At 46.0% G+C, this 27,791-nt stretch overlaps 1 protein-coding gene across 2 annotated transcripts in view; it reads left to right on the top strand.

The window, feature by feature from the left end:
* Nucleotides 1-27,791, top strand: part of GRIN2A (glutamate ionotropic receptor NMDA type subunit 2A) — a 363,761-nt gene that overhangs the window by 225,810 nt on the left and 110,160 nt on the right. For both annotated transcript variants that reach the window (XM_047714300.1, XM_047714301.1), the window contains exon 5: nucleotides 26,425-26,539. In XM_047714300.1, coding sequence (XP_047570256.1) covers nucleotides 26,425-26,539 — 115 coding nt within the window. The remainder of the gene's footprint in view (nucleotides 1-26,424; nucleotides 26,540-27,791) is intronic.

Raw genomic sequence — 27,791 nt, 5'->3', positions numbered from 1 at the left:
CTGGATCCCAGGATCCTGAGATCATGACCTGAGCCGAAGGCAGAGGCTTAACCCACTGAGCCACCCAGGTGCCCCAGGCCTCTTTCCTTCTAATAACAGTGTGGTGGTGGTGATGATGGTGATGATGATGATGATGATGATGGAGATGAACAACTCCAGGACCTCGTCCGTCTCATCTGTGTTCACCACTACCTAGCATAGCGTGGGCACTTTAAGCATATGTCAGTGGGTAACGATAGTTGCTAACACAACACTGGCTCTGATCGTGATGCTGTGTTAAGGATATTTACAAGAGTTACTTTATTTTATCCTCACAACAACGTCCTGAAACCCGTGGTACTGTTATTCCCATTTTTGCATGAGAAAAAAATAATCTTAGAGAGAAAAATGACTTTCCCAGGGTCATGTAGTGGTGGAAACAGGACCAAGATTGCCTCTCTGACTTGAGCACCCTCTGGCAGTCCTGGGAAATGATATTCGAGGTGTGTTTTCAGGAGGCCCTCGGGAGCCTTGGCAGTGCTGCAAAGAGGGTATGAAGATATGCCCGTTGTGGGCAGGAGTCCTTGGTGTGTCTTGCAAGTTAACTTGCCACAGGAATGCAGTCACTGCACGGGATTTCATTTTATAAACCACTAGACCTTCCTGAAAACATTAATACTCTTACCATCAACATCAATTATTGTTACTGTCATTCGCATAGAGATCGCCGTCGGTGTTGCCAAGAAAAGAGAGAGTGGAGAACAAAGGGGAGAAGTTGACCTTTCCTGGGAGAATTTTTATGAGAATAGTCAAAGGCTTAATTGCCGAGTCATCAGCTCCCTTTAAATAAGTTCTAGAACGAGTCCCTTCAGACTTTGTGCATCTCTGAGTGTCAGTAGATATTAACTGGAGGCAAAGAATTGAACAAAGACACATTAGCACGGGAGCCTCCATAATTCCGATGAGGCAGAAGGAAGGGAATAAAAGGTGGAAGAGCAAAGGGAAGCCCCTATTCAACTTGACACTCGGCACGCGGCAGGTCATAATGGGGTGGCCTGCCTTGATTTTTAAGTTGTGCAGGGGGCCACCCTGCTGGAGGAAGCCATCGGGCTGGCCTCTAAACCACTTGCAGAGCTTGAGTTGAAGAAAGCTTCCGCTTTCTAAACAGAGCCTTTCTTAAATAGACTCTGAGCTCCGAACACAGGACGAGGAGAACGTGTTTGTCTTCTGCCCACTAGGTGAAAACAACAACAACAAAAAAAAAACAGAACAAAAACAGTCCCTTGGCACCTGTTGCCCACATTTGTCTCCTGCCTGCACCTCATTCTGTCCTCTGTCCATTCATTCATTCACGCGTGCCTTTGTTTCCATTCACGTAGCCATCCGTGCGGTCAACCCTGTAGAAGGAATGAGACACAGACGGCTGTGATGCCAGCAGGCAAGCCCCCCCCATCCCCCCGGGAGCTCTGGTGCTGGTGGGGAGACCAGAAATCAATAATGACACGTATGATGTTAAGTTAGGGTTGACATGGGATAGGACAAAAAATAGGATGGGGCAAGGGGACAGAGAAGGAAAGAGGTTATTTTATTGTATTTCTTTTTTTATTTACTTTTCCAGTATTGATTTTTTAAAAATTTTTTAACTGAAATTCAATTTTGTTAACATCGAGTGTATTATTAGTTTCAGGGATAGAATTTAGGGATTCTTCAGTTGCGTACAATACCCAGTGCTCATTATACCAAGTGTCCTCCTTAAAGCCCATCACAAAAGGGGTTATTTTATTTTTATATTTTTTTAATTTATTTAAGAGAGAGAGAGAGAAAGAGCACAAGCAGGGGGAGTGGGAGAAGCAGAAGCAGGCTCCCTGCTGAGCAGCGAGTATGAGGTGGGGCTCGATCCCAGGACCCCGGGATCACAACCTGAGACGAAGGCAGACCCTTAACTGAGGGAGCCACCCAGGCGCCCCTCCAAAGGGGTTATTTTAGATACAGTGGTTGGGAAGGTGACATTTTGGCCGATATCTCATGAAGTGAATAAGAAATCTATGTGAAGATCTGGGGAAAGAATGTTCTGGATCGGGGGACAGCACAGGCAAAAGACTGGAGCTGAAAAAAAAACTGCTTGGTTGGTTTGAGAAGCAGCAGAAGTTCCGAGTGGCAGAAGCAGGATGGGTGAGTAGAACATGCCTTGGGAGAGGTAGACCAAGCTGTAGAGTCTTGGAGGCCATGGTGAAGGTGTGGGGCTTTGTTTCAAGTGTTATGGGAAGGTGCTGGAGAGGTTTAGTAGGAGGGTGAAGTAGGCTTCCCTGGGGCAAACCCTGAGCCTCATTCGTTTTTTCTTTTCCTGGTGCCATTTCTTTTCTTGCTTTGAAACAAGGCACTTGTTTCTCCAGATTCCATTCCTTTCCTCCGCCATTATGCAGCCTATGGTGTGGGCAGGCCCTATTTGGCCATAGCCAACACAACAACAAAAAAATACCCCCTCCATCTTTCTGCACGTTGTTTGATGAGTAGGCATGAGATCTGAGGTGGTTTAATAGGTCATATATCATTTCCATCTGATAATATGGGAAATGTGCAGATGTGAAGCCTAGAATTTTTGCTACCATTTCCCACCATTAAAGAAATCAGGCTGAGGATAGAGGTGATTCACACATAAGACAACTAAGAAAAGTATAGTATGGATAACAAACCGGAGCCATGATCACACCACACCTGAAGTCCACCCTGTCACTGATCTTTTCAGATGTTAACCACCAGACTCCCTATTAGTGTGAGTTGGTTCAAGTTTGTTTCCTCCTATTTGGAACCAAATCCTTTTGATGGATATGTGGATTTGGCAGCTAATCTCTAGTATTATGCTAATTAATCCATATATTATGCCCTTTAAATTAATGTGGTTGCCTTTGGTAAAGCTCGATTTGACCAACAGCAGATTATTATAAATAAAAATTTTAGAAAGATTATTTTACACAAAACACAATGGCTCTATAATTGCAAACAGAAAACTCCTTGATGGACAGGATTTGTGCTTGGCAATATGTTTATAGCCTTTGGGGATTCCAGCTTATAAATCCACAGCCTTTGGAATCAGATCCCAACTTTTTCTGCCACGTATTAGCTATGGGACCTTGAACAAATAACTAAATACATCTGGACCCCATTCTTGTCATACATAAAATGGAGATTGTGCTGGTCCCCACTCATGGCGGGGACTCTGAGAATCCAGTAAGGCATGAAAAGCATTTAGCTCGATGCCTTGTACATGTTCAGTGATGATGTGAATGTTCTTGCATAAGAATAGAATCCTTGGAACGACCAACGAAAGTGGGACGAAAAATGCCACCTAGATGGCAGGATTGTTCTGCATAGCTTAATTAAGTGTGTTTCATTATTCTAACTCCCTGGGGCTTTTGAAGGAAAAATAGATTATTAAAAATTGGGGAGAGTCATCTCATTAAGAGAGTAGGGAGGAGGCTGTCCTTAGAGGGGAAACGAGGAGGCAGTGGTGGAATTGTGGAGTCGAATGCATTAGTGTTGGTGTTAACTTCCTTCTAAAATGATAAATGTCTACACGGAACCACAGAACCATAGCTTTCCGGAGGACTTTGTTAAATGCCAGAAGGACTTGAGTCCTCCGTAAGAGTGAGATGTTACTATACTGTACATAATCTAAGACCCACGCAATTATAAAATGATATTTATGTGAAAAAGGTTAACACATGGGGCATCTGGGTGGCTCAGTCGGTTGGGTGTCAGACTCTTGGTTTCAGCTCAGGTCATGATCTCAGGGTCATTAGATCGAGCCCTGTGTTGGGCTCTGTGCTCAGCATGGAGTCTGCTTGAGATTCTTCCTTGTCTCCCTGCCCTTCCTGCTTATGCTATCTCTCTCTCTCTCTCAAATAAATAAGTAAAATAAGCAAAGCCAGGGGAAGTCATTCCAGGCAAAGGGAACAGAGTGTGCAAAGTCTGAGCTGGGAAAGACTTTGGTGCATATAAGGAAATGAAGAAAAAAATGTGAGGATGGTAGACTCAGTTCTGGGTCATTCTGATGAGGAGGCCACACTGCCTCCGCAGAAGGGACTGTTGAGTGAAGAGCACGAGGGGACCATGGAGCAATGGCTGTTGCCTTCTCACGTCAAGAACTTACTCCTCAGAAGATAATTCCTCTCAGCCATTCGCTGACCAGCCCCACCCCCGTATGGTTACTGCAGGAAGAGGTATTTGAAGAACTTCCACAGGAGATGTGTTGGGGGAGGGAAGCCTGCCTTAAAGGGTTTGGAAAAGAGAAAATGGCGGAAGAAGAGGTTGGGGTGAATGATGCTTGTTGACTTGAGCTAGCTGCTAGTCAAAGCTGCTTCTTGGACCAGCTCCCAGCCCCCCACGGGATCACGAGATATCTCTGTCAATCCACTGAGTGGAAGGCACATTACCCCTGTGGTTCTTAAAGTTGTGCCTTTTAGCCCCGAATGGTTTCCTCCAGCACCTTTGTTCCCAACAGGAGGTGCTGAAGATACAGGAAGAACGAGAGGGCCCGGATTTACAAATGGCTGCAGATTCAGGGTATAGGAAAAGCTCCCACTCTCAACCCCTTGGGCCCCCTGGGAGGTTGGGTGGCACTTTAATGTCACTTTCCATTCTGCTTTTCCCAAGGCTTCACGTCCTGAAACTTTGTGCTGTGTGGGAGGATCTATGACTAATGGGACCATCATTCCGCCTGATTCTGCTTCTGCATAGACACGGTTAATAACTGTCACAATAGTATTACTTAGAGCGCGTGCGATTCAAATACAAAGGTCCCTTTCTCCTTGTAACAGTTCTATAAGTCACACGATAGACATTCCCAAGTAGCAAGTGAGGGCAATAAAGTTCACAGAGGTGACGGGTTGTCATCAAGATCACACAAAGACAGTGACCCAACTCTCTGCCTCTCAATCCAGGAGATAAAAGGCGCAAAGTGGTGGACGTGGGATGTGGTTCCACCTCTCTCAACCCAGGAGACGTAGAGATGTCAATGAGTAAGAGGAACTATGGAATCACCTCTACAGTAATGGGTGTTTATTGAGTGCCTGGCCCCCTATGCTAGGTTCTTCCTACTAATTAACCAACTCAAGCCTTATAACGCCGCCATGAAGTAGGTGCTATTATTTTGTCCATTTAACAGATGAAGAAGTTGAGGCTCACAGAGATAATCCACAGACCCCAACAGTTAGTGGTGACTTACATTGCTTCTCCAGGACATGCTTTTGTTTTACAGGCATCACACCAATTCGTTGTACTGAACATATTCCTGGTTATGGATTTCTTGACTTGCTCTTGGTTACAAAAAAAAAAAAAAAAAAAAAAAGGAAGGGGCACCTGGGTGGCTTAGTAGGTTAAGCGTCTGCCTTCAGCTCAGGTCATGATCTCAGGGTTCTGGGATTGAGCCCCACATGCGGCTCCTTGCTAAGTGGGGAGCCTGATTCTCCCTCTCCCTCTGCTCCCCACCCCGGTCCTGCTCTCTCACTCTCTCTCTGTCTCAAATAAATAAATGAATAATTTTTTTAAAAAGGCAGAAGTTTTAGAAACAGGATGGCATTATTCTCTTTCCACATAAGCAAATGGAAACAAGTCATAGAAGCAATTACCTTGGGTTGCCTGGGTGGCTCAGTGGGTTGAGCCTCTACCTTTGGCTCAGGTCGTGATTTCAGGGTCCAGGGATGGAGCCCCGCATCGGGCTCTCTGCTCAGCGGGGACCCTGCTTCCCCCCCGCCATCTCTGACTGCCTCTCTGCCTGCTTGTGATCTCTCTCTCTCTCTCTGTGTCAAATAAATAAATAAAATCTTTTTAAAAAATTGATACATAATCAGACTGTGAAGCTGCCTTCATGGAAAAACTCGTTCCTGTGTATTTTCCACTGGAATCAATGTTTCGGTAGTTGCCTGGGTCCCTGCCATGCTTCCTAAGGAAGGGGGTTCCTCTTGTTAGGGAAAGCAGCCTCTGTTCGGGCCTTCCTGGTTTTGATGTGTTCCTTAGCCGGTTGATTCCTATTTTCTTGACTTGTATTTTGCTGTCAGCTTCTGCTTCTTCCGCTTGCCTTATTAAGAATTCTGCATAGTCAATAGGATGCAAATAAATGGAAACATATGCACCTCCCCGCATGTGGGAAATGTCGCTGTTGGCTGTGCTCCTGCTTCCCTGCCTTTGCAAGGGGGAAGCTTTAGTTTCCAATTCAGGCTCTTGCTCTCGGGGGAGCTGGTCTGACCACTGCTGTCATAGCCAGGTGAGGGAGCTAACACGGAGTCCAGGTCAAGTTCAAGGCACTGACTTCTCCCTCCGCTTTGGGTCTGAAAACCCCTTAGGCTCCAGTGCCTTTCACTTTGTGCCTCTCTGATCAACCTCACTTCTGCGCCAGAGCACATCAGAGGCACTGAGCTCGTTCCTGAATCTGTGCACCGGGCAATTTTGTACCGTGTTTTACCATGGTGAGAAGAACGAGAATAAACCGTGCTGTTCCGAAGCCAGATCTGACATTGAAAGCAGGTGCAGACCTGTCAGCCACACAGCTGGTTGAGTTAACTCTATTAGACGGCGTTGGACAATTTCGTTGTCTGAAACAGAAGCCAATATGGTGGCAGGCTGTCCCTTTGCCAAATGGTGCCCCTGCTAGGCTGGTGAGGTCTGCCGTTCTTGTTGATGCATCTGCTGGGTTTGGCTGCCAGCATGTTGGAAACTGACAGTTCTGTAAAGTTTTATTGTGTTTCTAGGTGTTTCTGTCAGAGAGAGAGATAGGAGGGTTTGCCATTTTTTAAATGATGACTGGGCATTTTTGATTCTTGGCTCCACTACAACAAGAAGGAACGAGTCTCCGATTTTATGTTCATATTGGAAGCGCATCACCTTCTTGAGCAAGAATGATTTTCTATCTCCCTTTAAATCATTGGTTCTCAAGAGCGTTTGTCCTAAATTGTTTTCTCACACTCGATGTTAATGCCTGCACATCATGGAGTTTGGGTTGTTTTTTTTTCTTCCTTCCTTTCTTTCTTTGTTCTTCCGAAAATCAGCAACAAGTAGGAAGAACCCCTGTGGTTGAAGTACAGTATCCCTCCCAAAGCAGAGATGGGGGGAAAGATGTTTTCCCCAACCTGAAGCCCACGCCAGTGTGATCCGCCTCCTACATTTTAAGCAGGCTGCGAGCCTTTGAGGATTGAGTCAGAGAATGCAAAACGTGACCTCTTAGTTAAAGCCAAAAGCTAAAAAAAGGGACCTTGTACATCAAATGGCTCTTACCAAAGGGTGTTTTTATGAGTGAAGTGCAAATGAGGCATAGAACAGAGCCCCTTTCCAGGAGCCGAGACCCAATTTCCAAAACACGTGAACACTCTCTCCACTGATTGTGTTTGCGGCTTAGCTATGGAGCTGTTGGAGGGTGAAATGGGATAACTTAGGATAAGCACTCAGCCCTGTGCCCAGCACGGCTTGGACCCTCAATTTAACATTATTATTCATGGGTCCTACATAGAGGTGAAAACAGAGCGCAAGTTGTCCCGGGTACTTCTTTGACCAGGGATACACGATTGTGTAGCTGACGGCAATGAATGCCTATGGTCTTTACCGAAAGGTCCCTGGGATAGGATCTCACTCTGAAAATGTTCTGAAAATTTTACATCCTGTCTCGACACAAAGGAGAAGAACCGGCAAGTGTGTTTCTGGAGTGGGAAGGAGCACCATGTCTAACGCATCCCTGTTTGAGGAACGGGTCGAGGAGTCCACGGAAGAGGCTTCTAAGGGGCGATGGGAGAGTCGTCTTTGGCATCTTAAGGGTTTGACATAAGGTTTCTTCGCTGATAACAGTGACCTAGAGCCGGTCGATTGCGTTCCCAAGGAAATAAATGTGGAAGGATGTCTTTGCTAAGCACTTTGAGCTGTCAGGGGAAAGGAACCTCCTCCGAGGTGGGGGATAGCGCCCAGACACTGGGAACTTCTCGGCAGGTAGAGCAACGTCCGTCAGGCTGGCGTTGGACAACGTGTGGAAGGATGGAGTTCCTCAGTTGAGATGAAACAACCTTACACCCTGTGTGGAGACCACACGGGTCCTTTAATTCCTCTGCCTTCGAATCTTCCCGTCCACTCTGACAGCTCTCACTGCTCTTTAGATAGGGAATTAGTAGGAAATGCTCCTTGACCCAGACCACTCCGTCTTCAATCATGCCCGCTGATGCCAGTGTAACTACTGGTTACTCTTTGGTTACTCTGTTCCCTGATTGGCACAAAGTGATTTGGGGATTTTTTGCTTGTTTATTTTTTTTTTTAAGATTTTATTTATTTATTTGAAAGACAGAGATCACAAGTAGGCAGAGAGACAGAGAGGAGGAAGCAGGCTCCCCGCTGAGCAGAGAGCCCGATGCGGGGCTCGATCCCAGCACCCTGAGATCATGACCCCAGCTGAAGGCAGAGGCTTTAACCCACTGAGCCACCCAGGCGCCCCCGGCACAAAGTGTTTTGTGTACACAGCTCTTTTAATACTTACAGCGCCCCCATGAGTATTTATGTTTAATCAAGGGATAATTAGCATATTGTATTCATTTCAATGTAATGATTCAGTATTTATACATACATATGGAAATGATCATCATAGTTAGCCTAGTTAATCCGTTACCATGCATAGTTACAGATTGTTTTTTCTTGTGATGAGGACTTTGGAGATGTATTCTCTTAGCAACTTTCTGATATGCAGTAAAGTGTTATGCGAACGGTAGTCACCATGCCACACCGTGCCGCAGCATTATGGCCCCCGGACTTTTTTGTTTTATTCCTGGAAACTTGTACCTTTGACCTCCTTTACCCATATTGCCACCTCTTACCCCCACCCCCTTGCCTCTGGCAACTACCATCCTGTTCTCTGTGTCTGTAAGTTTGTATTTTGGGTTTGTTTTTTTTTTTCCCTAGATTTCACATGTACGTGAGAGCTTATGGAGCTTGTCTTTGTCCGACTCCCTTCACTTACCATGATGCCCTCAGAGATTATCTGTGTTGTCGCAAATGGAAGGACTTCATTCTTTTTTACGGCTGGATAACAGTTGTGTTGTGTGTCTCCCCTGTTCTTTATCCATTCATCTGTGAAAGACACTTAGTTTGTTTCCCTGTCTTGGCTGTTGTGATTAGTGCTGGGATGAACATGGGCGTGCAGTATCTCTTTGAGATTCTCTTTCTGTTGTCTTTGGATGTCTACTCACAAGTGGGATAGTCGTACCAATTACATTTCCGCCAACAGTGCGCCATGGTTCCCTTTTTTCCGTATCCTTGCCAGCTCCCATCTCTTGTCTTTTTGATGACAGCCATTCTGACAGGTGTGAGGGGTATCTTTTGGCTTTGATTGCATTTCCCTGAGGATGAAGGACATTTGGCAAATTTTCCTGAGCCTGTTAGCCATTTGTATGTCTCCTTCGGAGAAATGACTATTCCCATTTCTAAGTCAGAGTATTAGTATTTTTGCTTTTGAGTCGAGTGAGTTTCCTGTATGTTTTGGGTATTAACCCCCTTCTGATACACGGCTTGCAAAGACTTTTCTCCCATTCTGTAGGTTCCCTCTTCATTTTTTGAACTTGTTTTTTTTCTCTATGCAAAATCTTTTTAGTTCAATGGGGTCCCACTTTTTTTTAGTTGCTTTTGTTGCTTGTCCTTCTGGTGGCCAGGCGCACCTGTCCATCAGAGGTAGGGTAGAAGGGAGTCTTGGGTAGAATGTTGAATCCACATAACTCAGATCTCTGGTAAACCTCATATCCCAATTTAGGCTCCTTATTGTGTCATTCAAATTAGTTCATTCTCTATTCAGCCATCTACTTACTGTCTTCATTGCTTTTTTAAAAACAATTTGGCAAAATACGTATAAAAGAAAATCTTCATTTTAACTATTTCCAACTGTACAATTCATTGGCAGTAAGTGCATTCGATAATGTTCTACAACTGTTGCCACTGTGTATTTCCAGATAGTGGTTTCAAAGATACCTAGTTTCACTGCCTTTTTCATTATCCCAAACAATTCCACTCCTAGTTACATCCCCCAAAGAATTAAAGACAGGTATTCAAACAAAAACTTGTGCATGAATGTTTATAGCAGCACTATTAACAGTAATCCAGAGGTGTAAGCAACCCCAATGTCTATCGGCAGATGAATGGATAAGCTAAAGTATATTCATATAGTGGAAGATTTTTCAGCTCTAAAGGGATGAAATGCTCATACCTGCCCCAACCTAGATGACCCTTGAAGACATGCTCAGTGGAAGAAGTCTGACACAGAAGGGCACATATTGTATGGTTCCAGTTACATGAAATATGTTCATTACTCTTTTAAAAAAAAAAAAGATTTTATTTATTTATTGGAGAGGGAGAGCAAGAGAGAGAGAGCGAGAGCATGAGCGTGGTGAGGGGCAGGGGGAGAAACAGGCTTTCTGCTAAGCAGGAAGCCCAATGCGGGGCCTGATCCCAGGACTCAGGGACCATGACCTGAGCCACCCAGGTGCCCCTGTTCATTACCTTTTGTCATCTCTGTAAACCCTCTGCATTGTTTTTCACATAGTTCTTTTTATTTACACTGATTTACTTTTTTAGAGATATAAAATTTCACTGTCGTTTCTTCCTAGGTACGGAAATCTGTGAAACAATGGGTTTGATATGCTAGTTCCATTTTAAAATATACATTAGATAAAGCAAATTCAATTCTAAAAATAAAGTTAACTCCTATGCCATCTAAATGTACCTGTCTGTGTACCACCTGAATTACACCGATGACATTTAGGAAAACGGCCTTTGGTTCCTCTTGGCAATCAGTTCCTTCTTGAATGCGATCCACGTGGCTTCTTGCCCTTGATTTAAGCTGTCCAATATGGCGGCCGCTAGCCATATGTGGCTATTTAAAGCTAAATTAATTAGAATGAAATAAGATTTAAAATTCCGTTCCTTAGTCCTACTGTTCACATTTCAAGTGTGCGGTAGCCCCAGGTGATGAGCGGCCCCCCTCTCAGACTTCACAGATAGATGACATTTCCATCCGTGGGGAAAGGTCCGTCGGCCAGTATTGTCTAGAGTTGGCTTTGGTTGTTCCTGTTGAACTAGGGAAGCCCCCTATCTCCACATCCCGTGCTGAAGTCCATCTCTCACTCAGCATCCTCACTTCTCATCACTTGTTCCTGGCTGACCATTCATCCCCCAGCCAGCTCCGAAACTGACCTACTTTTCCAATGTCACCAGGGAGGGCCTGGTGCCAAACCACAGCGTGGGACCTCCTCTCGCCGCTCCCCTTCCTGCTTGCTGCTCGGCCGACTCTGGCCTCCTGCCATCTTGCCATTCTCTCTCCCTCTCGTGCTATTGATGCGAGGATCTCCTCCCACATAGCACTTTCCAGCTTTCCTGAAGGGCCCCATTCTGCTTCACACTCCATTTTGTGTTGTTAGTCAAGTGTGAGAAGACATGGCTTCCTCCTTTTTCCACACTTCTCTCTACTCTGCCTTGTCCGTCTTGCTCTCCCTTTCCCTGGCTTTTCTCTTCCTTCTTTTGTCCTTTCACTCTTCCTTCTCCTCTCCTCCCATTTATTTCCCTGTAGTTATAAACTTAACCCTGAACTGTTTGGAAAGGAAATAGGAGGAAGGGCTATGATTTATGCAGGAAATCAAAAGATTGCCAAACCCCTCGTTGGCCTAACAGTTCTCTGCTCTTTAGGAAGCAGATACATAATTTTCTTCTCCATCAAGGAAGTGGCCTAGCAAGCGTGGGCGGAGATATGGATATCAGGGCAGTGGCTGGGATTGCAAAGCTGAGTCTTCTGGGGGACACATTTCCACACCAGAAATCCGTGGCAGGACGTGAGCCATTATTATTGCTGAATTTACACAGGGCTGTCAAGTTTCATAACGCGACTGGGCAGCATTTAGACCGCTGTTTAAACCAGGACATAGTCAACTCTGTCATGATGGTTCTGAGGTGTCAGCCAGCACAATGGGACATTCTCCACGCTGCTGAGGACTCCAGCACTGGCCAGATGAAAATCCGTCCTGTTCATTCAGCAAATGGTCACTGGTTCCCTACCATATGCTGGAAGCTGTGTTCAGGGTGTGGGGCACACAGTGAAAATTCAGGCATGGTTTCTCTGTTCCCCAAGAGTTTAGCCTGCAGCAAAGAACATTGTGTGTGTGTGTGTGTGCGTGCGCGCACACGCACGCGTGCATATGCACGTGCATGCGCGAGTGTGTGAAAAACTATAAAAGGTGGAAAGGGAGGTGCAGAGGAAGTGATGGGAGTCCTCAGGATGGGATGTAGGCTGGAAGCTCGGTGAGCCTTGTGGGAAGAGGTGAACTCAGTGGTAGGTGGGCTGAATGGGCAGCTATTTAGGGGATAAAAATCTTGGTATTCATTGAGACTTTTGTGATTTTAAGTCACGGAAAACCATCTCTCATTGACTTCGGCAATAATGAAAGAAAAAGCCAGAAGGATGTAGTAGCCCATTCAGCTGGAATGGATGGGGTGTGTTTGTGATCTGGCATATCTAGATCCAGGCTCAGATGATGTCTTCAGATCTCTCTCTTGCTCTCTTTTGTGTTTCTGTCTGTTATGGTTCACTGTTTCCCACCACGAAATGGGGAAGAGTATCATCTAGGTGTGGATTCACATATTTTCATTGCCACGTCTCCTTAAGTCGGTAGAGACAGTTATCCCCTTTAGCTGTAATTAAAAATCCCAGAGAAGGAATCTGATTGGATGAGCTTAAGTCAAGTACCCACTGCTGAACCAGTCACCATGGTCAGAGATACTCCCTTTGGCCATGTAGAGGAAGATCTAAGGAAATGGAAATAGCCAGAAACAACGAGCTATGACTGCTTTCCCAGTGGAAGGAAGTGTAGGAGCAAAACCCAGGAAGTGGGAAATCACAAGGACATCATGAGCAGTTTGGGTTTGCTCCAATGCAGGATATGTAAAGAACAGTTTTAGGAAGTAAGGTGGGAAGTTAAACTTGGCTATGGAGCATGGATTTTATTTCTGGACAATAGGGAGCCATTTTAGGCTTTGGAGCAGAATTTTACATAATCAGGACTGAGGTTTAGGAACATTGATCTGGCAGGTAGGCTTGTTAGGAGTGTGGGGGATGATGTACAGGGAATCTGGACGCCAGGTGAAGTGTTGGAACAGTTCAGCCAGAGTAGAGTGAGCCCTGCTTAAGGTGTTCTGGTGGTAAGCAATGGAAATGAACTCCCACTCGCTTAATTTGAACAAAAGGAGGTAATGAAGAAGGAATCATAGAAAACCTGCTGGGGCTTTACTGGGGCATCTTAAAAAATCAGAGTAAAAGTTGAACAGCCCAGATTTGGAAAAGTCAGAAGGGGAGGCTCAGTCATTGACGGAAGAAAGTCACTATTACCCTGGTCCAGATGGGACAATTCCCAGTCTCTGTCTCATCTATTAGGCTTTAAATTCCTAGGAGAGAGAATCTGGTAGATCCAGCTTGGGAAGGGATGCACCCCCTCCTCTCCCACCAGACCTATTTTTTAATGTCCAGAGGAAGAAGAGACATTCAGGTATACAGATAGGACGCCTTTCCCAAAGAAGACGGTGTATTGCATGTCAGTTAAGCTACCCTAGCGGGGAAGCCCGGGTTCTGCTAGGGGAAGAAACGTGCATATTCTTAAGGTTGAAATTAGGACAGAGTTCACGTGAAGGGTCTGCAGATGGGTTTTATTTCATTGAAAATACTATTTTTACATGAATTTGAGTGCATCCAGCTGGGATTTTTACCGCTCTTCATAGATAACCTTGCACCTGCCCATTTCACTCCTGAGTTTTACCTGTCCTGTCCTAGGAAGCGTGAGAGTTTGTGATTCCCCCTAAGAGCTCCACTTGTTGTTTGCCCTGGAAAAAAAAAAAAAGTAGAAATGGAGTAATAGAAGACTAAACAGGTTAGGTCCTCCTGCTGATACTCCTCTAGCTTCAGGAACTTCGGCTGCGAATAGACTACCACCTGTTGTAGTTATTGATGTTGTCATTTTTACTTCCTGATAATGATTATTTGTTCTCCCTAAACTCAGAGTGACTTTGGAGAAAGGACTACAAGTTTTTTACTTACCATCTTATCTTCTGCATGTTGGTGGCGTTGTAGTAGGTGTTTGAACTGATGTGTTTGTTAAGGAATGGGTTCAAAGCATTTCCGTAGATGTGCTTTGGAGGTATTGCTCTGAATTCCTGATCCATAATCTATGGTCCAGGTTTTAGCACCAAATGTGCCGTGTCCCAGGAAACACCTTCATGCTGGGGAAACTGGGATAGTTCGTTACTTAATGGAAGTCGGTCAAGAGATGCGTGAATTGTAGGCCCTTGTCACACTCGGAGTAGCCCTGCCGTGAAAGTTCTCAGTTTCACTGTGTGCTTGCTGTGCGCTGAGTGCTGGTGTCCTCCCCCAAAATCATAGGTCGGAACTCCAATCCCCAATGTGATGCTATTTGGAAGTGGGATCTTTGGGAGGTAACTAGGGTCAGACCTCATCTGATGGGATTAGTGCCCTTGTAAGAAGAGGAAGAGAGACCAGAGCGTTCTTTTGCTCACTGCCATGTGAGGACATCACGAGAAGATGGCCATCTGTAAACCAGGAAGCAGGCTCTCCCCGGATGCCAAATCTCCCAGGGCTCCATCTTGAATTTCCAGCCTCCAGAGCTGTGAGAAACAAATTCTCATCATTTAGGCCTCTCAGCCTATGGCAGTTTGTTAGAACAGCACGAACAGCCTAAGCCAGTGGTGTTACCCCCTTTAGATACAGGACTGAGCTGAATCTCAGAGGCCTTGCTTACGGGGACGGTGCCAGTAATGGTGGGTATAAAACTCAAGCTCCTCTACCCTGCACCTGTTCTTCCATCTACCTGACGTTCTCAGAGTTCAGAGTCCTGGGTTATGAAATTTGTCTTCAAGAAGGTTATGCTCTAGCAGAGGTGGCAAAGCCATGCAGGTTATGATGACCACCAGGCCGGGAACCTCCCTCCACATCATACTCATCAAAGACCTGTATTCTCTTTTCCTGGCAGATGGTAGAGTATGGGTTTGCATTAGCCAGGATCCTCCAGAGAAACAGAACCAAGAAGCTCTAAGGTCAGAGCTTTATGATGGGGACTGGCTCACATGATTATGGAGCTGAGAGCTCCCACGATCTGCTGCCTGCAAGCTGGAGGCTGGGGAAACCAGTGCCATGGCTCGTGGTGCAAAGGCCTGAGAAGCAGGTGCATAGATCCACAAAAGCAGGTGAAAATACACGTCTGAGCTTGAGCAAAGAGAGCAGATTCCCCTTCCTCTGCCTTTTTGGTCAATTTATACTCCACAGATTGGATGAAGCCCACCCACATGGGTGAGGGTGGTCTTTACTTACCCAATAGGTCTATCAATAGACTCAATCAATAGGTCTATCAATAGTCTATCAATAGACTCAACTGCCAGCCTCTTCCAGAGACGTCCTTACTGACCCATTCAAAAGTAGTGTTTTACCTGCTGTCTGGGCATCCCTTGGCCCAGTCACATAAACGTCACCATTACAAAGGTCTTCAGAAAGAGATGTTCTTAAAAAAATCCACTCCAGGTGCCCTAGATAATGGTGGTCCTGTAAGAGGGGAGCACAGCCCATGAACAGTCGGGGTGGAAAGCCGACAGGGGATGTATCCAGTTTGGAGGCATCAGGGAAGCCTTTATCAGGGAGCCATTCCCCCTTGACATGGTCTTGAAGGGTAGCCAGTAAACATGGCGGAGAGGATGAGAAGGAATTACAGCCACTGGATATTGTGTGGACAAAGGCATGTGGCTTGGCTTATTGTCACCACTCGGTGCTGGATTTGGTGTTCGGTCTGGAAAATGCCATCCTGAGGTGAAGATTAATGCACTGCTTTGCAAATCAAGTCAATAACGGTTGAACACACTGTGCCCGACAGCATGGTGCTCGATAAACATGAATGGCCAAAGCCAAAACCTGATCTCTGCTTCTGTTGAGACCAAATGTGTGAATGTGAAATGTTTAAGGAACAGTCGGGGATGCTGGATTGCTAAAGGCTATAAAGTGAGGTGTGGATTAAAATGAAACTAAGGAAACGAAGGATTAGCGGGAAAGGCCAAATGGGAGAAACAGAGCTTGATTCGCCGCTTTACCCTCCCCTGAAAGGTGTTGGGTTTAGATGGAAGGTAACGGGGAGGGAAGATACTTTGAGCAAGAGGAACAGCATATACTAAGAGATGGGGGCTAGGAACAAACGCATTGTGTACTGGGGGGAGGATCAGGAGAGAGGATCGAAGACTGCAGAGCTAGGAAGGAAACAAATATACAGTACCATGCCCACTTTTTTCAGAGAAGGTTAACCAAGATGAAGAGAGGCCGACTGGGAGCGGGTGCAGCTTAAGTCAAAGGCTTTGGATTGTATTTTGGTTCAGATAGTCACTCTGGCACTTAAACCAGACAGAATCAGTTTCATTTTCAAGTGACAGAAAGCCCAAAACATAAAAGTGGCTTCAGTAGGATAGGCATTGAATTGTCTGTCTTGTCAACAAGTCCAGAGGTAGTCCAGAGCTTGTGTGGTGTTGCATGGTGCCAGGGACCTGGCTTCTCTGCCTCGTGGCTTTGCCATCCCTAACCAGTGGTCTCCACCTCACAGTCCAGACTGGCTGCCAGTGCTCCTGCCATCAAAGAAGGGTCCATCCCTTCCATATAAGATACCTCGTACACATTATGAATATCACGCCTTCTCCCTTGCTTTTGGCCAGAGCAAAGGCACATGGGCATACTTAGCTACACAGAGGGCTGGGAAATGTAAACTTGATTATACAAAGCTAGGTGCACTAAAAATGGGGGTTTCCAGTTACTAAAGTGGAAGAGGAGAGAGGATATTAAAGAAGACCCAGGAGTATCTGACACCCTGCAGAGCCTTTGGCACCATCAGAAAACCCTCCAAGCCTCTTTTCTTTCCCTGTAACATGGGATAATCCATACTTAGTTCTTGGGGTAAAAATTCAGGTAGCCTATGGAAAGTATCTGGTCCAACATTTAACACCTGTTTGGTGCTAAATATATTTTCATTCCTTTTGTTATTTTTTTAAGGTAATTGTTATTACTCACTATATCTGGGGAAGTGGACAAGATCCTTGGTCTGCCCAGTTGAAGACCAGGGTCTCTGTACACTGCAGTGTCAGGGAACAGCCCTCAGTTGTTTTCTGGCTTGTTGATTTCATTGATTGATGTGAGCAGTAGAATGTTTTTCCAATAATAATGTATAAGGGAGTGCAGGGTATTAGTGATTCAAGCAGAGGTGGGAATATAGAGGCCCACTGGCTTTCCCTTCACTCCCAGCCTTTCTCCTCTGCCTTTGAGTTCCTTCCTTGGATCCCCAGAGACCCACTGAGCACAAGTAGACCCCCACTGATAGATAGATAGATAAAGGAGGGCTTATTGTCAGACAGTAAGAAAATAACCGAACCGAGGCCTTTCGGTTCCTCGGTAAGTAGGTGATGAGCACTTGCTTTATGCCAGGAACGGTTCCCGGTTCTGGAATGGGGTACAGCAGAAAATGAGAGATGGATGGCTTATCCTTAGGGGGCCCGTATTCCCGGGTGGGGGCATATCTGGAAATTCTTGGATACAGTCACCCTTTGAATTGGTGTACATCACCTCATTCTGCATACTGTGTGTGTGGAGGGGTTTTGGGGGCTAGGGGGGGCTACTTCCATGTACATCTGCCTGAGATCCTGAAGAGCTTGGCTACGTAGACACAGGTGATCAAGTGAGCTCATGGAAACTGCTTGTCCCGTGACCCGGTTTTGTTCCCCCTGCCCCTTTGGCTCTCTTAGAATCGATGCCTATTACATGGGATTTTTCCATGAACCCCTGTGCCGGCCAGTTCTGAATAGTTAGGTGAGGCAGAGCCATTAGAAGTTAATGGTGATGTATTTGGTGCTGCTTGGGCGGCAGTACAGAATATGATCCAGAATTGCAAACATTTCCAGAACCTCCACCAGGTGCCTGAGAGAACCACATGTAGAAGGAACCAGAGCCCACGTGGGATGCCGGGAACGGCTTCCAGCAACTCCTGATAAAGTATAATTAGGGCGTGTCTCCTAGATCCTAGTCTGTATGTCTCTGTCCCAGTGGAAACCTTGGCCAAATGGTTCAGCAGTGCTGTTTGGCAACGTGCGTAGGAGGAATGGTCCTCTTCACAGAGAAAGCTTTGCCCTAACTTACTTAGTACAGTTTTAGACTACAAGGTTGCGTTACAAAAGACAGCATGTGGGTCTAGTCCCCCCAAAGCCACCTTTGGCTCAGATGTGCTCACCAAATAGAGGCGGGGACCCCAGGCGGTGTGAAGGGGTCTATGTCCTTGCACCATAGCCTAGCCTGGGGATCCCTTGGGCTCTGAGCAATGAGACTAGCTCCTCTTTGCTGGGGGTTGGGATGTAAGGGAGCACATCGCCTCCCTTACAGGACTGGGATTAGCAACCAAAATAGTCCTCCAGCATCTGAAAGATGAAAGCCATTTAATCTCACATTTTCAGAGGAGAAAAGATAATCATGTGAAACCATGACAACTCCTGTTACTCCTGCCCCCATCACTTATTACGTGCCGAAGACTTGGCTGGCCACGGCACACACCTTACCTTATCACGTTCCATCTAAGCTCAGCCCTATAATTACACAGTGGTGTGGCCGTTACAACCTTGCTTCTATAGAAAGGGAGACAGATGGTCTGAGAGTTTAGGATACTTACCTGTGATGGGAAGCAGCAGCACAGCATTCTAACTCAGGCTGATTTGAAACTAAACGGTTGTCTCACAGATGCACCTCGGTCAGGCTGTGGCGTAGGACATGAGCCTTGAGTGAACGAGGTCCTGGATGCCTGGGTCTGGCCATTCCTTTGTTCCTTTATCCAACACATACTTCTAAGCTCATGCTGCAAGCCACCCTTTTCCATGTGTTTTAGAAGGCCAGTGATAAGACAAAGATCCCGGCCTTTGTAGAACTTACCATCTCCTGTTTTCATTTTTAAAAAATTCATTCTTGCCCAGTCAAGGCACGTGATGTTCCTAATCTTTGAAATGGGCCACAATGGAATTGGAGTTGAAAGAGCGAACATGGTGATCTCTGTGTTGGAGTGATTATACTTCTGTCCTGACATTTGAGTCTGAGTGAGCTCTGGGGTCATACCTTGGGCAGTTGTTTGGGGGAAATGGGAAAGCACTGATGAGCCTGTGAAATTGAGCACGGGGGCAAAGAGGGGGATGCAGTCAGCTGGAGGCTTGCGGAATGATGCGGTGCACGCGTGCCTCTGGGGAAGGGCCCGAGCTCGGGCTGGGAGCTTAAGAGGGGAGAGGTTGATGCCCATCAGGGACCGGTTTAGGGAAGATAGGGTGGCGGGGTGGTGCTCAGACATGCATCAGAGTTGGAGGGATCCCAAACGACCACGAGAAGGGTACAGAGAACAGAAAAATGTTTTCAAAGAATGGGAGTGTCCTGAGGAGTGAAAAGAGGCTCAAGAGAACAGTGACTGTTTTCAGAAACATGTAAATTGTACGACAGACGAAGAAGGGTGAGGAATCATTTCAGGGAGAGTGTGATTTGGCGGGTGGGGGGCGCCCTGCCCCCCTCACAACCCCCGGTGGGGGGGTGATGTGGGAAATGGCGAAGCAGATGGAAAATGAACCAAAAATTGAGAAACACTAAACGGGTTATAGTGGCATTTTTGAGACAGTAAGATAATTAGTCTGAAGGGGAATGGTGAATAGTAAATATGTCTTGAGAACATTTCAAATAATCAGATTTTGGAAATTAAAGGAGACTTACGCCCATAAAGATGAAAGAGAGAAAGGAAAAATCAGAGGGAATGAGACATTTTAAGTGAGAGTTCAAGGTACTTCGACAGCCCGTATATGGTTGGCTTTTGACCGGAGGGCAGAGAGACCCCTGGTCACAGCCGTGAGAAGCATGGCTTTAAAAAGACCAGGTTGGGGGCCCCTGGGTGGCTCAGTGGGTTAAGCCTCTGCCTTTGGCTCAGGTCATGATCTCAGGGTCCTGGGATCGAGCCCCGCATCGGGCTCTCTGCTCAGCGGGGAGCCTGCTTCCTCCTCTCTGCCTGCCTCTCTGCCTACTTGTGATCTCTGTCTGTCAAATAAATAAATAAAATATTTAAAAACAAAACAAAACAAAAAGACCAGGTTGCCTCTGGGGTGTGGTGTTAGAGAGTACGACAGGGTGGAAAAATTGTAAATAAAAAAAATGCACAGGAAATATCCATAAATCTTAGCTATTAGTTATTAGGTAACAGCCATAAAGCAGGCATAGTGCTGGGCATTTTAAGGGCACTGTCCCTAAGGCTACCCTGAACCCAGGAGTTAGGTAACGGCGAGCTGAAACCATGTGAGACTGTCTTGGCTGGTTCATACGGTTGAACCTGATCCATTTTTTACAAGGAAAGAAATGAAGCCTCAGAGAATTTTAAATACACTGCCCATCGTGACACAGGTGGGAGCAAAGAGCCAGGCTTTGGATCCCTGTTCCATTTTCCAGTATCCTAGAAATAGAAATGCATGGTTTTATTTATCAGCACCAGCTCTGTGCCAGGCTCTGTGCCTGGCACTAGAAATACGATACTAAAGGCGGACGCGGTCCCTGCCTTCATGATGCGTCCCGTCTAGTGGTTAAAAAAAAAAAAAAGAAAGAAAACTAGCAAAAACCCAAACCAAGGACAGTCAAGAAAAGCTGAGCAATCACAGGAGAAGGCAAGCCTCGTGCAATCTTAAACTTTCTGGCAGCGCGTTAAACAAGGAAAAAGAAGCCGATGCTATTAATGTTAATAATACATCTCATTTCACCCAAGACGTCTGAAGTGTTTCAACACGAGATCGGTATAAAATGACGCAGGAGCTCTTTTTGCATGATTCTTCCCTCCGGAGTCTCCGGCTCCGCGGTGCGTTCCGTCCTTAGGGCGTCTCTCCTTCAGACTCACACGCGGAGGTGCTCCCCGGCCACGTGTCCTGGTGGCTGTTAACACCAGGCAGTGCAGGTCTAGGAAGAACTTGACAATGCAGGCCGAATTTCATGGCAGTCCCGTTATAGGAAATATTGCCTCTCTGTTCTTCAGTGTTCTTTCTGATCGCCTCCTATCAGTCCTTCGCGGGGCACAGAGTTTGCGCAGTCGACAAGTGTTCCTTTCATCTGGTCTTAGCGTCTGTTACACGCCTAAGCAGATACTGAAGGAAACTTGTCCGTGTGTACGGCCCATAACTTAATGTATTTTCTAGTTTAGCATTGTGTATGTCATGGACATCTAAAACAAACAAACAGGGCGCCTGGGTGGCTCAGTTGGTTAAGCGACTGCCTTCGGCTCAGGTCATGATCCTGCAGTCCTGGGATCGAGTCCCGCATCAGGCTCCCAGCTCCAAGGGGAGTCTGCTTCTCCCTCTGACCTTCTCCTCGCTCATGCTCTCTCTCTCTCACTGTCTCTCTCTTCTCTCAAATAAATAAATAAAATGTTTAAAAAAAAAAACAGAACAAAACAAAACAACTACTTGGCTTTGTGATCAGTGGTTGGTAAGAACACAGTGGTTGGACCCCTCTGCAAGCCCCCGGAGCGCCCCCATCCGGCCACATTTTGCCAGCATTGCTTCCCTGCCATTTACGGCTCCCGATGGAAATAGCGAGGATGGAAATGGAAGCCTAGAAGCCGCCCAGAATTCCTAATATTTCATCTGGTCACTAAAAGTTTATAATCCATTTTGGAGAGAGGAACAAAGCAGTGTTAAGATTTTACGGTTTAATACAAGTACCCAGCAGGTGTTAATGGGGACCAAGCAGTGGAGTGTGTAATGGGATTTCCCTAGGTAAAGAATTCTGCTTGGGAGCCAGTTTAGATGGGGAGAAAGTCTGAGAAAATATGAATTGTCTTTCCTAGAAATTGGTTGGGGGAATTGAAGGTAGTCGGTGCTCGCATCCTGCCAACTTCATAATGAAATTACTGTTCAGCAAAAAATTCTGTTTGTGCCCCCCCCATACCTGCCCAAGGGAGTAAGGACTGTTAATAAAAAAAAACAAAAGGAAAAACAATAAAATGATATTAGTGTCGAGTATACAGACTCATCGGTCCAGAATAGTGAATCCTAAAGGAACACAGAAAATGAGGGGGCATGAGAACGTCCGTATAGTGGTTTCTATGTAATCGGAAGAGGAGTGATCGTGTCTAATTCATCTCCCGGCTCATGCCATCTGATCTCACCACAAGACGGGAGAAGGGGACTGAGTAGAAGAAGTAGAGATGGGAAGTAAAGAAGAGGGAGATTTGAATAAATTCAGCTGGCAAATCGAAAGATCTGGTTGTTCATCAGTACACGCTAGCTCCTTGAGCCAAATGGCTACTGTGATGTTCCGGTCACATCCCACGTAACCTTGAGAATGGCTCTCGCCAGGGCCACGTGTCTAGGTCAGAACCAAAGCATTTGCTCTCTGGTCCACCTTTTCCAAAAAAGATAACCAACTGGATATTTCTGAACCTCTTGATAATCGGAATTTTCAGTTCCCCTGCCTTCGGGTCATTGGGTAGATCCATCCCGAGCTCTGTCCATCCCAAAGTGTCGGACAAGTCAAACCCTGGCCTGGTAGCTAATTTGATTCAGCGACATCAACCAGAACGATAAATTAAAAACCTCTGAGTTTGGGGCAGCAAATACGGAGACTTGATAATGGATACCAGACTAGCCCTGGTAAAGGCCGCTCGTGGGAGAGTCCGTGACCAGTCTTCCATCCTGTTCCGTGGTTCGGTGCCATTGGCTTGGTGGTTTCCCCCCTGCAGGGCATCGCCACCCCTCGCCCCTGGCCGTTCACTTGGCCAGCCCTTGTTCTTCCTTCCACTTTGTCTCCTGATGCCAGCTGTGCCTCTTGCAGTAGAATCAGCCACCTTCTTCCTCAGGCTCTCGACCAGCCTACTTAGTACATGTCTTTGATTTTACACTTCACTGCTCTCGACTGCAGTTTCGTATTGTAGAACTACGTGTGTTTACTTTGTTCTTTCTCCCACCACAGTTCTTGGCACAGGTCATGGCAGGGAGTAGGTACGCCAGTGTCTTTTGGATGGGTACATGGATGAATGTGTTGATGGATAGGTGGATGAATGGATGGACAGAAGGACAGACAGACGGATGTAGGCATGGTTGGCTGGCACTTCTGGTGAGGATATCTTAACGTACTCAACCACCAAACATGAACCCCAGCTGTACAGCGTGCCAGACGATATAATAAGGCTAAAAATAACCACGGGAAACAAAACCGAAAGTCCACTGGGAAAATATAAACAACTTAATTTACACCCCTCACACACACACAATTAATGACGTTTTTTTAGCCATAAACAAGAATGAAGTTGTCCTCCAGTGCAGAGAAGGAAAGAAAGAGTTTTATCTCTGCTTCTCTTGCCAGCAAATCTATGCATCCCTCCTTTGTTTAAAAACCTTCATAGATCTCTCCAGCCTTCTGAACAAAACCCAAATGCTTTAGGGTAGCATTCAAGGTCCTTTAGGATCCGGCTTCAGGGATCCACACCAGAGGAATCCCACTGCCCTAATAGCTTATTAAGCTATTCCCTGTTTTCCCCAGCGTGTGACACGCTGCTGACCTTTGCTGACTCTTCTTTTCTCAAGGCAATACCTTTGCTCAGAATTCTTTTCTCCTTCTCCTCGTTTTTTTTTAAAAGTAGGCTTCATGCTCAACACTGAGCCCAATGCGGGGCTTGAACTCATGACCCTGAGATCAAGACCTGAGCTGAAATCAAGTCAGACGCTTAACCGCTTAACCAACAGAGCCACCCAATCACCTGTCTCCCGCCTCTTCTTAACTCCTTCTCTCTTCAAGATTCCCCGGAAGCCCCACCCCCGAGCCCTTAGCTTGAGTGAGGGGCCTCCCTCTGCATTCCCGATTCTCCCACTTCTTAAGCATCCCTACATGAGCGGCGTTCTTCATGCTGTCATTGTTTATGTGCCTGTGTTACTGGGTGGTGAACGTGTGGGTAGGAGGGTGGACAGGCACTGTGGTTTTTATTTCCGTATCTATAGGACTCCCCATAGGGCCTGACACATAATAGACATGCAGCAAATAGTTGTTGAATCAACAGAAAATATCCTACTAGGAAATGATCCCAGACACCTCACGTGCCCCCAGTAGGAGAGTGGTTACTCTCTGCTCCTTCTGGAATTGCAGTGGTATATTTTTTTCTGTTTTTTAACAGACACTATTTGCAGAAAATTTGGAGAACACAAAGATACACAAAAGAAAATAAAAGGTACCTGTAATCCTTCTATGCACAGACAAACCTTATTTTTATCCTCTTCTGCTTATTTAATGTGAAAGAGTGAGCATTTTCTCCTCTCCATTAACTTGTCATCGAAAATACGATTTTCAAAACCCCAAATAGTTCATTGAGTGGATACACAATATTTGTTTTTTTGCCTTTTCCCCAATTTCTTTACCTTGTCCTGGGAGACCTGATTTTCCCCCCATACGACACAGCTCAGGGAAGACATGTGACCAGTTAGGACAGTGTCTCGCTTTTAAATTTTTTATACTCTATTTCTCCTCATTAATATTTTACTTCTTCAGCTACTTTCGGAATTAAAGGCGTATAAACCAAGAAAATGCCATGGTCTCGAGATACCCTGTCTCTCTGGGATCTCCAAATATTTCAGCCCACCATACTACCTTCATTGAGTTTCTGTTAATTGATGTGTTCCCTTGGAAGTCTCCAACAATATCACCTTTTTCTCAAGCTACAAAAGATGTGGACTCCTGGGGATCCTGCCCCCCAAATCCTGGGAGGGGAGCTCTGCCATGCCTCCCTCCTCATCCACATCCAGCCTGCCTGCAGGCAAAGGTGGCTTTTGAATAGGGGTGGAGGTAAGATGGTCATAAGGCAGACAGACGTCCTGCGCAACAGAAGTGCTAGGACAGTGGTTGACTACGCGGATGTTATATAAGGCAGATGCTGAGATGTTGTCCTTGTTGCTTCTCTCTCCCCAACCTTCACATCACTGATTACCTGCTAAATATTCTCCACCTGATCTTGTTTGTGGCGACTCGTAGTCCTCATTCTCCTCCTCCGTTGGGGCCATGACAGAGCCAAAGCCAACATCATCTCTGACCTGGAGAATAAGCACACTGTAACCCACCCCTGTGCACTCGCTCTGGTTGCCTCCAACCCACTCTCTACACAGCCCTCAAGTCAAGTCTGATTGTTTTGCCTCCTTGATTAAAATCTTCAGTGTGGTCTTAATGTTTTAAAACAAGGACAGATGGGATGTCTGGGTGGCTCAGTGGGTTAAAGCCTCTGCCTTCAGCTCAGGTCATGATCCCAGGGTCCTCAGATTGAGCCCCGCATCGGGCTCTCTGCTCAGCAGGGAGCCCGCTTCCTCCTCTCTCTCTGCCTGCCTCTCTGCCTACTTGTAATCTCTCTCTGTGTGTCAAATAAATAAATAAAATCTTAAAAAAAATAATAAAACAAGGACAGAACTCTTGAATGTGGCCTAAAAACCTTGGCACTATCTCCCCTATTCACCTTCTCAGCCACACCACATCCCACATTCTTCTGTCTCTCTCTGCTTCCGTCTCATTGGTTTGCAGTCAGTCTCTTGTATGTACAGCCACAGGGCCTTTGCACCTACTACCCTTTTTACCTTGAATTTACTTATGTCTTTTTTTTTAACCTAGTTAATGCCGATTCGTCTTTCCAGTGAAGCCAGACTTCCTCATAGAAGCCCTGCCTGACCCCTGTTTCACTTCCAGACAGCTCACCCACCTCACTCTGATAACACTTGTCATAGATCTGTAAATGATTAATTCCTGTTCTCTCCTCTAGACTGGAAGCTTCATGAGGGGAGGGATCATGTCTGTTTTCTTTCTTTTTTTTTTTGTTGTTTGTTTGTTTCCTTATTTATCCTCGGTCAAGTGTCTGAGTCCTGGCATGTAGCAAGCATTTAGTAAGATTAGCGGGATGAGTAATGAATAGGTGGGATACCATTTCTTTGAAGTTGCATCCCACATGGTCAAAGAGCCAGAAGCTTCCTTTAGGGAAACTTGTTAAAATGTAATAGAACATGCTTTAAGGTCTTCTGTAATGTCATTTGAACAGAGGTCTGTGGGTGCGGTAGGGCCAAAAGGTTCTGTCGCTTGTGCTAATGACAGTCCATTGCTAACATCTGTATAGGGTGGGGGATTCCAAGAGTGAGTACAGGCTCCTGGAAACGAGTGCCTGGCCAGTTAGCAGTACCAGCATGGGTACCAGTACTCCCACACATAGAGGCCACTTGTCACAGGTGATGACGGCCTTGTAAGCCTATCTTCCGTGAGTTACGCAGATGGTGCTGTCCAGTCATCTGACCTCTTTCCTTCTTCCCTAAAAACTTGTCTTTCTCTCTTCTTCTCTCTAGATTCATGGTCAACGTGACATGGGATGGCAAAGACTTGTCCTTCACTGAGGAAGGCTATCAGGTGCACCCCAGGCTGGTGGTGATTGTGCTGAACAAGGACCGAGAATGGGAGAAGGTGAGCGTCCTTCTGCATGTTGAATGCTGGGAGTGGGAAGGCTGAAAGCGTGGGTGGTGGAAGGGCTCAGCAACTCCTTTTCCCAGCACATTTCCTGCTGAGCCACTCCAGATCCCATCCCACCGCCAGGAGCAGATCTTTCTTGGCACGAGTTGGACCGAATATCATAAGGTGTAGCTGGAATTCTTTTTCTGGGTCAGCTTTGGTAACTGTGTGTTGTTCCTTGTGTCAGCTTCTCTAGTCTCATTGGGAAGGGTCCTTGAAGGATTTAGGATAAGTAATTTAAAGACTAAATGTTGGTTCATGTTGTAGGAATAGCAAAGGTTTACCGTAGAGCAGCAATCTCACCAGTTTGCCTATACCGATATTAAGTACCGTGTTTACACATTTTGCCATGTACCTAAACCCCTATATTTTCACTTACATTGTCTTTTACTTTAAGTCAACTAATTCCCAAAACTTAAGTGTATCACTTCTGTAAATCACAGATAGGAGAAGGAGGTTATAGTTCTCATAAGGCACATTTTCTAGGACATATATATCAACTCTTGAAAAACATAAAACATTGGGGCGCTTGGGTGGCTCAGTGGGTTAAGCCGCTGCCTTCGGCTCAGGTCATGATCCCAGGGTCCTGGGATCGAGCCCCGCATCGGGCTGTCTGCTCAGCGGGGAGCCTGTTTCCTCCTCTCTCTCTCCACCTGCCTCTCTGCCTACTTGTGATCTCTGTCTGTCAAATAAATAAATCTTTTTTAAGAAAAGAAAAATATAAAACATAACTCTATAGGAAAAATTATCACACTCCGCCACAACTAAGCCGTGTCCTGAGTTAAACAGGGGAGATGTCATGGGGGTTTTATAGACAACCCCACGCAAACAATGGCAATATCTGCCCCACTTGCCCTCTCTCCCCACCAGATCCCAAATTCCTTGCCACACCATCACATAAAGAGCAGAACAAAAGATAGTGAAAGGAAGCCTGGGTCATTATCTTGTCTTTCTTGATAAGCAAGGCACAGCTTCTGAACCACCTCAAGCAACTTGAAATTTCACGTTGCACATCAGATGGTGCTTGAGAGATCCTAGGGGATAGGAAGATGTGGGATATGTGGTGGGAGCCATACTGTAATTAACTAGGATCAGAAGAAAGTACTGTGGAAACAAAAGCATTGACTTTGGGGAATCTGGGATGGTTTCCTAGAAGGAAAGATAGAAAGAATGCTCTGGAAGATTTTTGCTTGCTACACCCATCAGC

This window comes from Lutra lutra, chromosome 18 (genome assembly GCF_902655055.1).
Source record: "Lutra lutra chromosome 18, mLutLut1.2, whole genome shotgun sequence".
In the NCBI taxonomy this organism is placed as follows: domain Eukaryota; kingdom Metazoa; phylum Chordata; class Mammalia; order Carnivora; family Mustelidae; genus Lutra; species Lutra lutra.
Note: the sequence above shows the minus strand (reverse complement) of the source record. Positions and strands in the feature narration are given on the sequence as shown.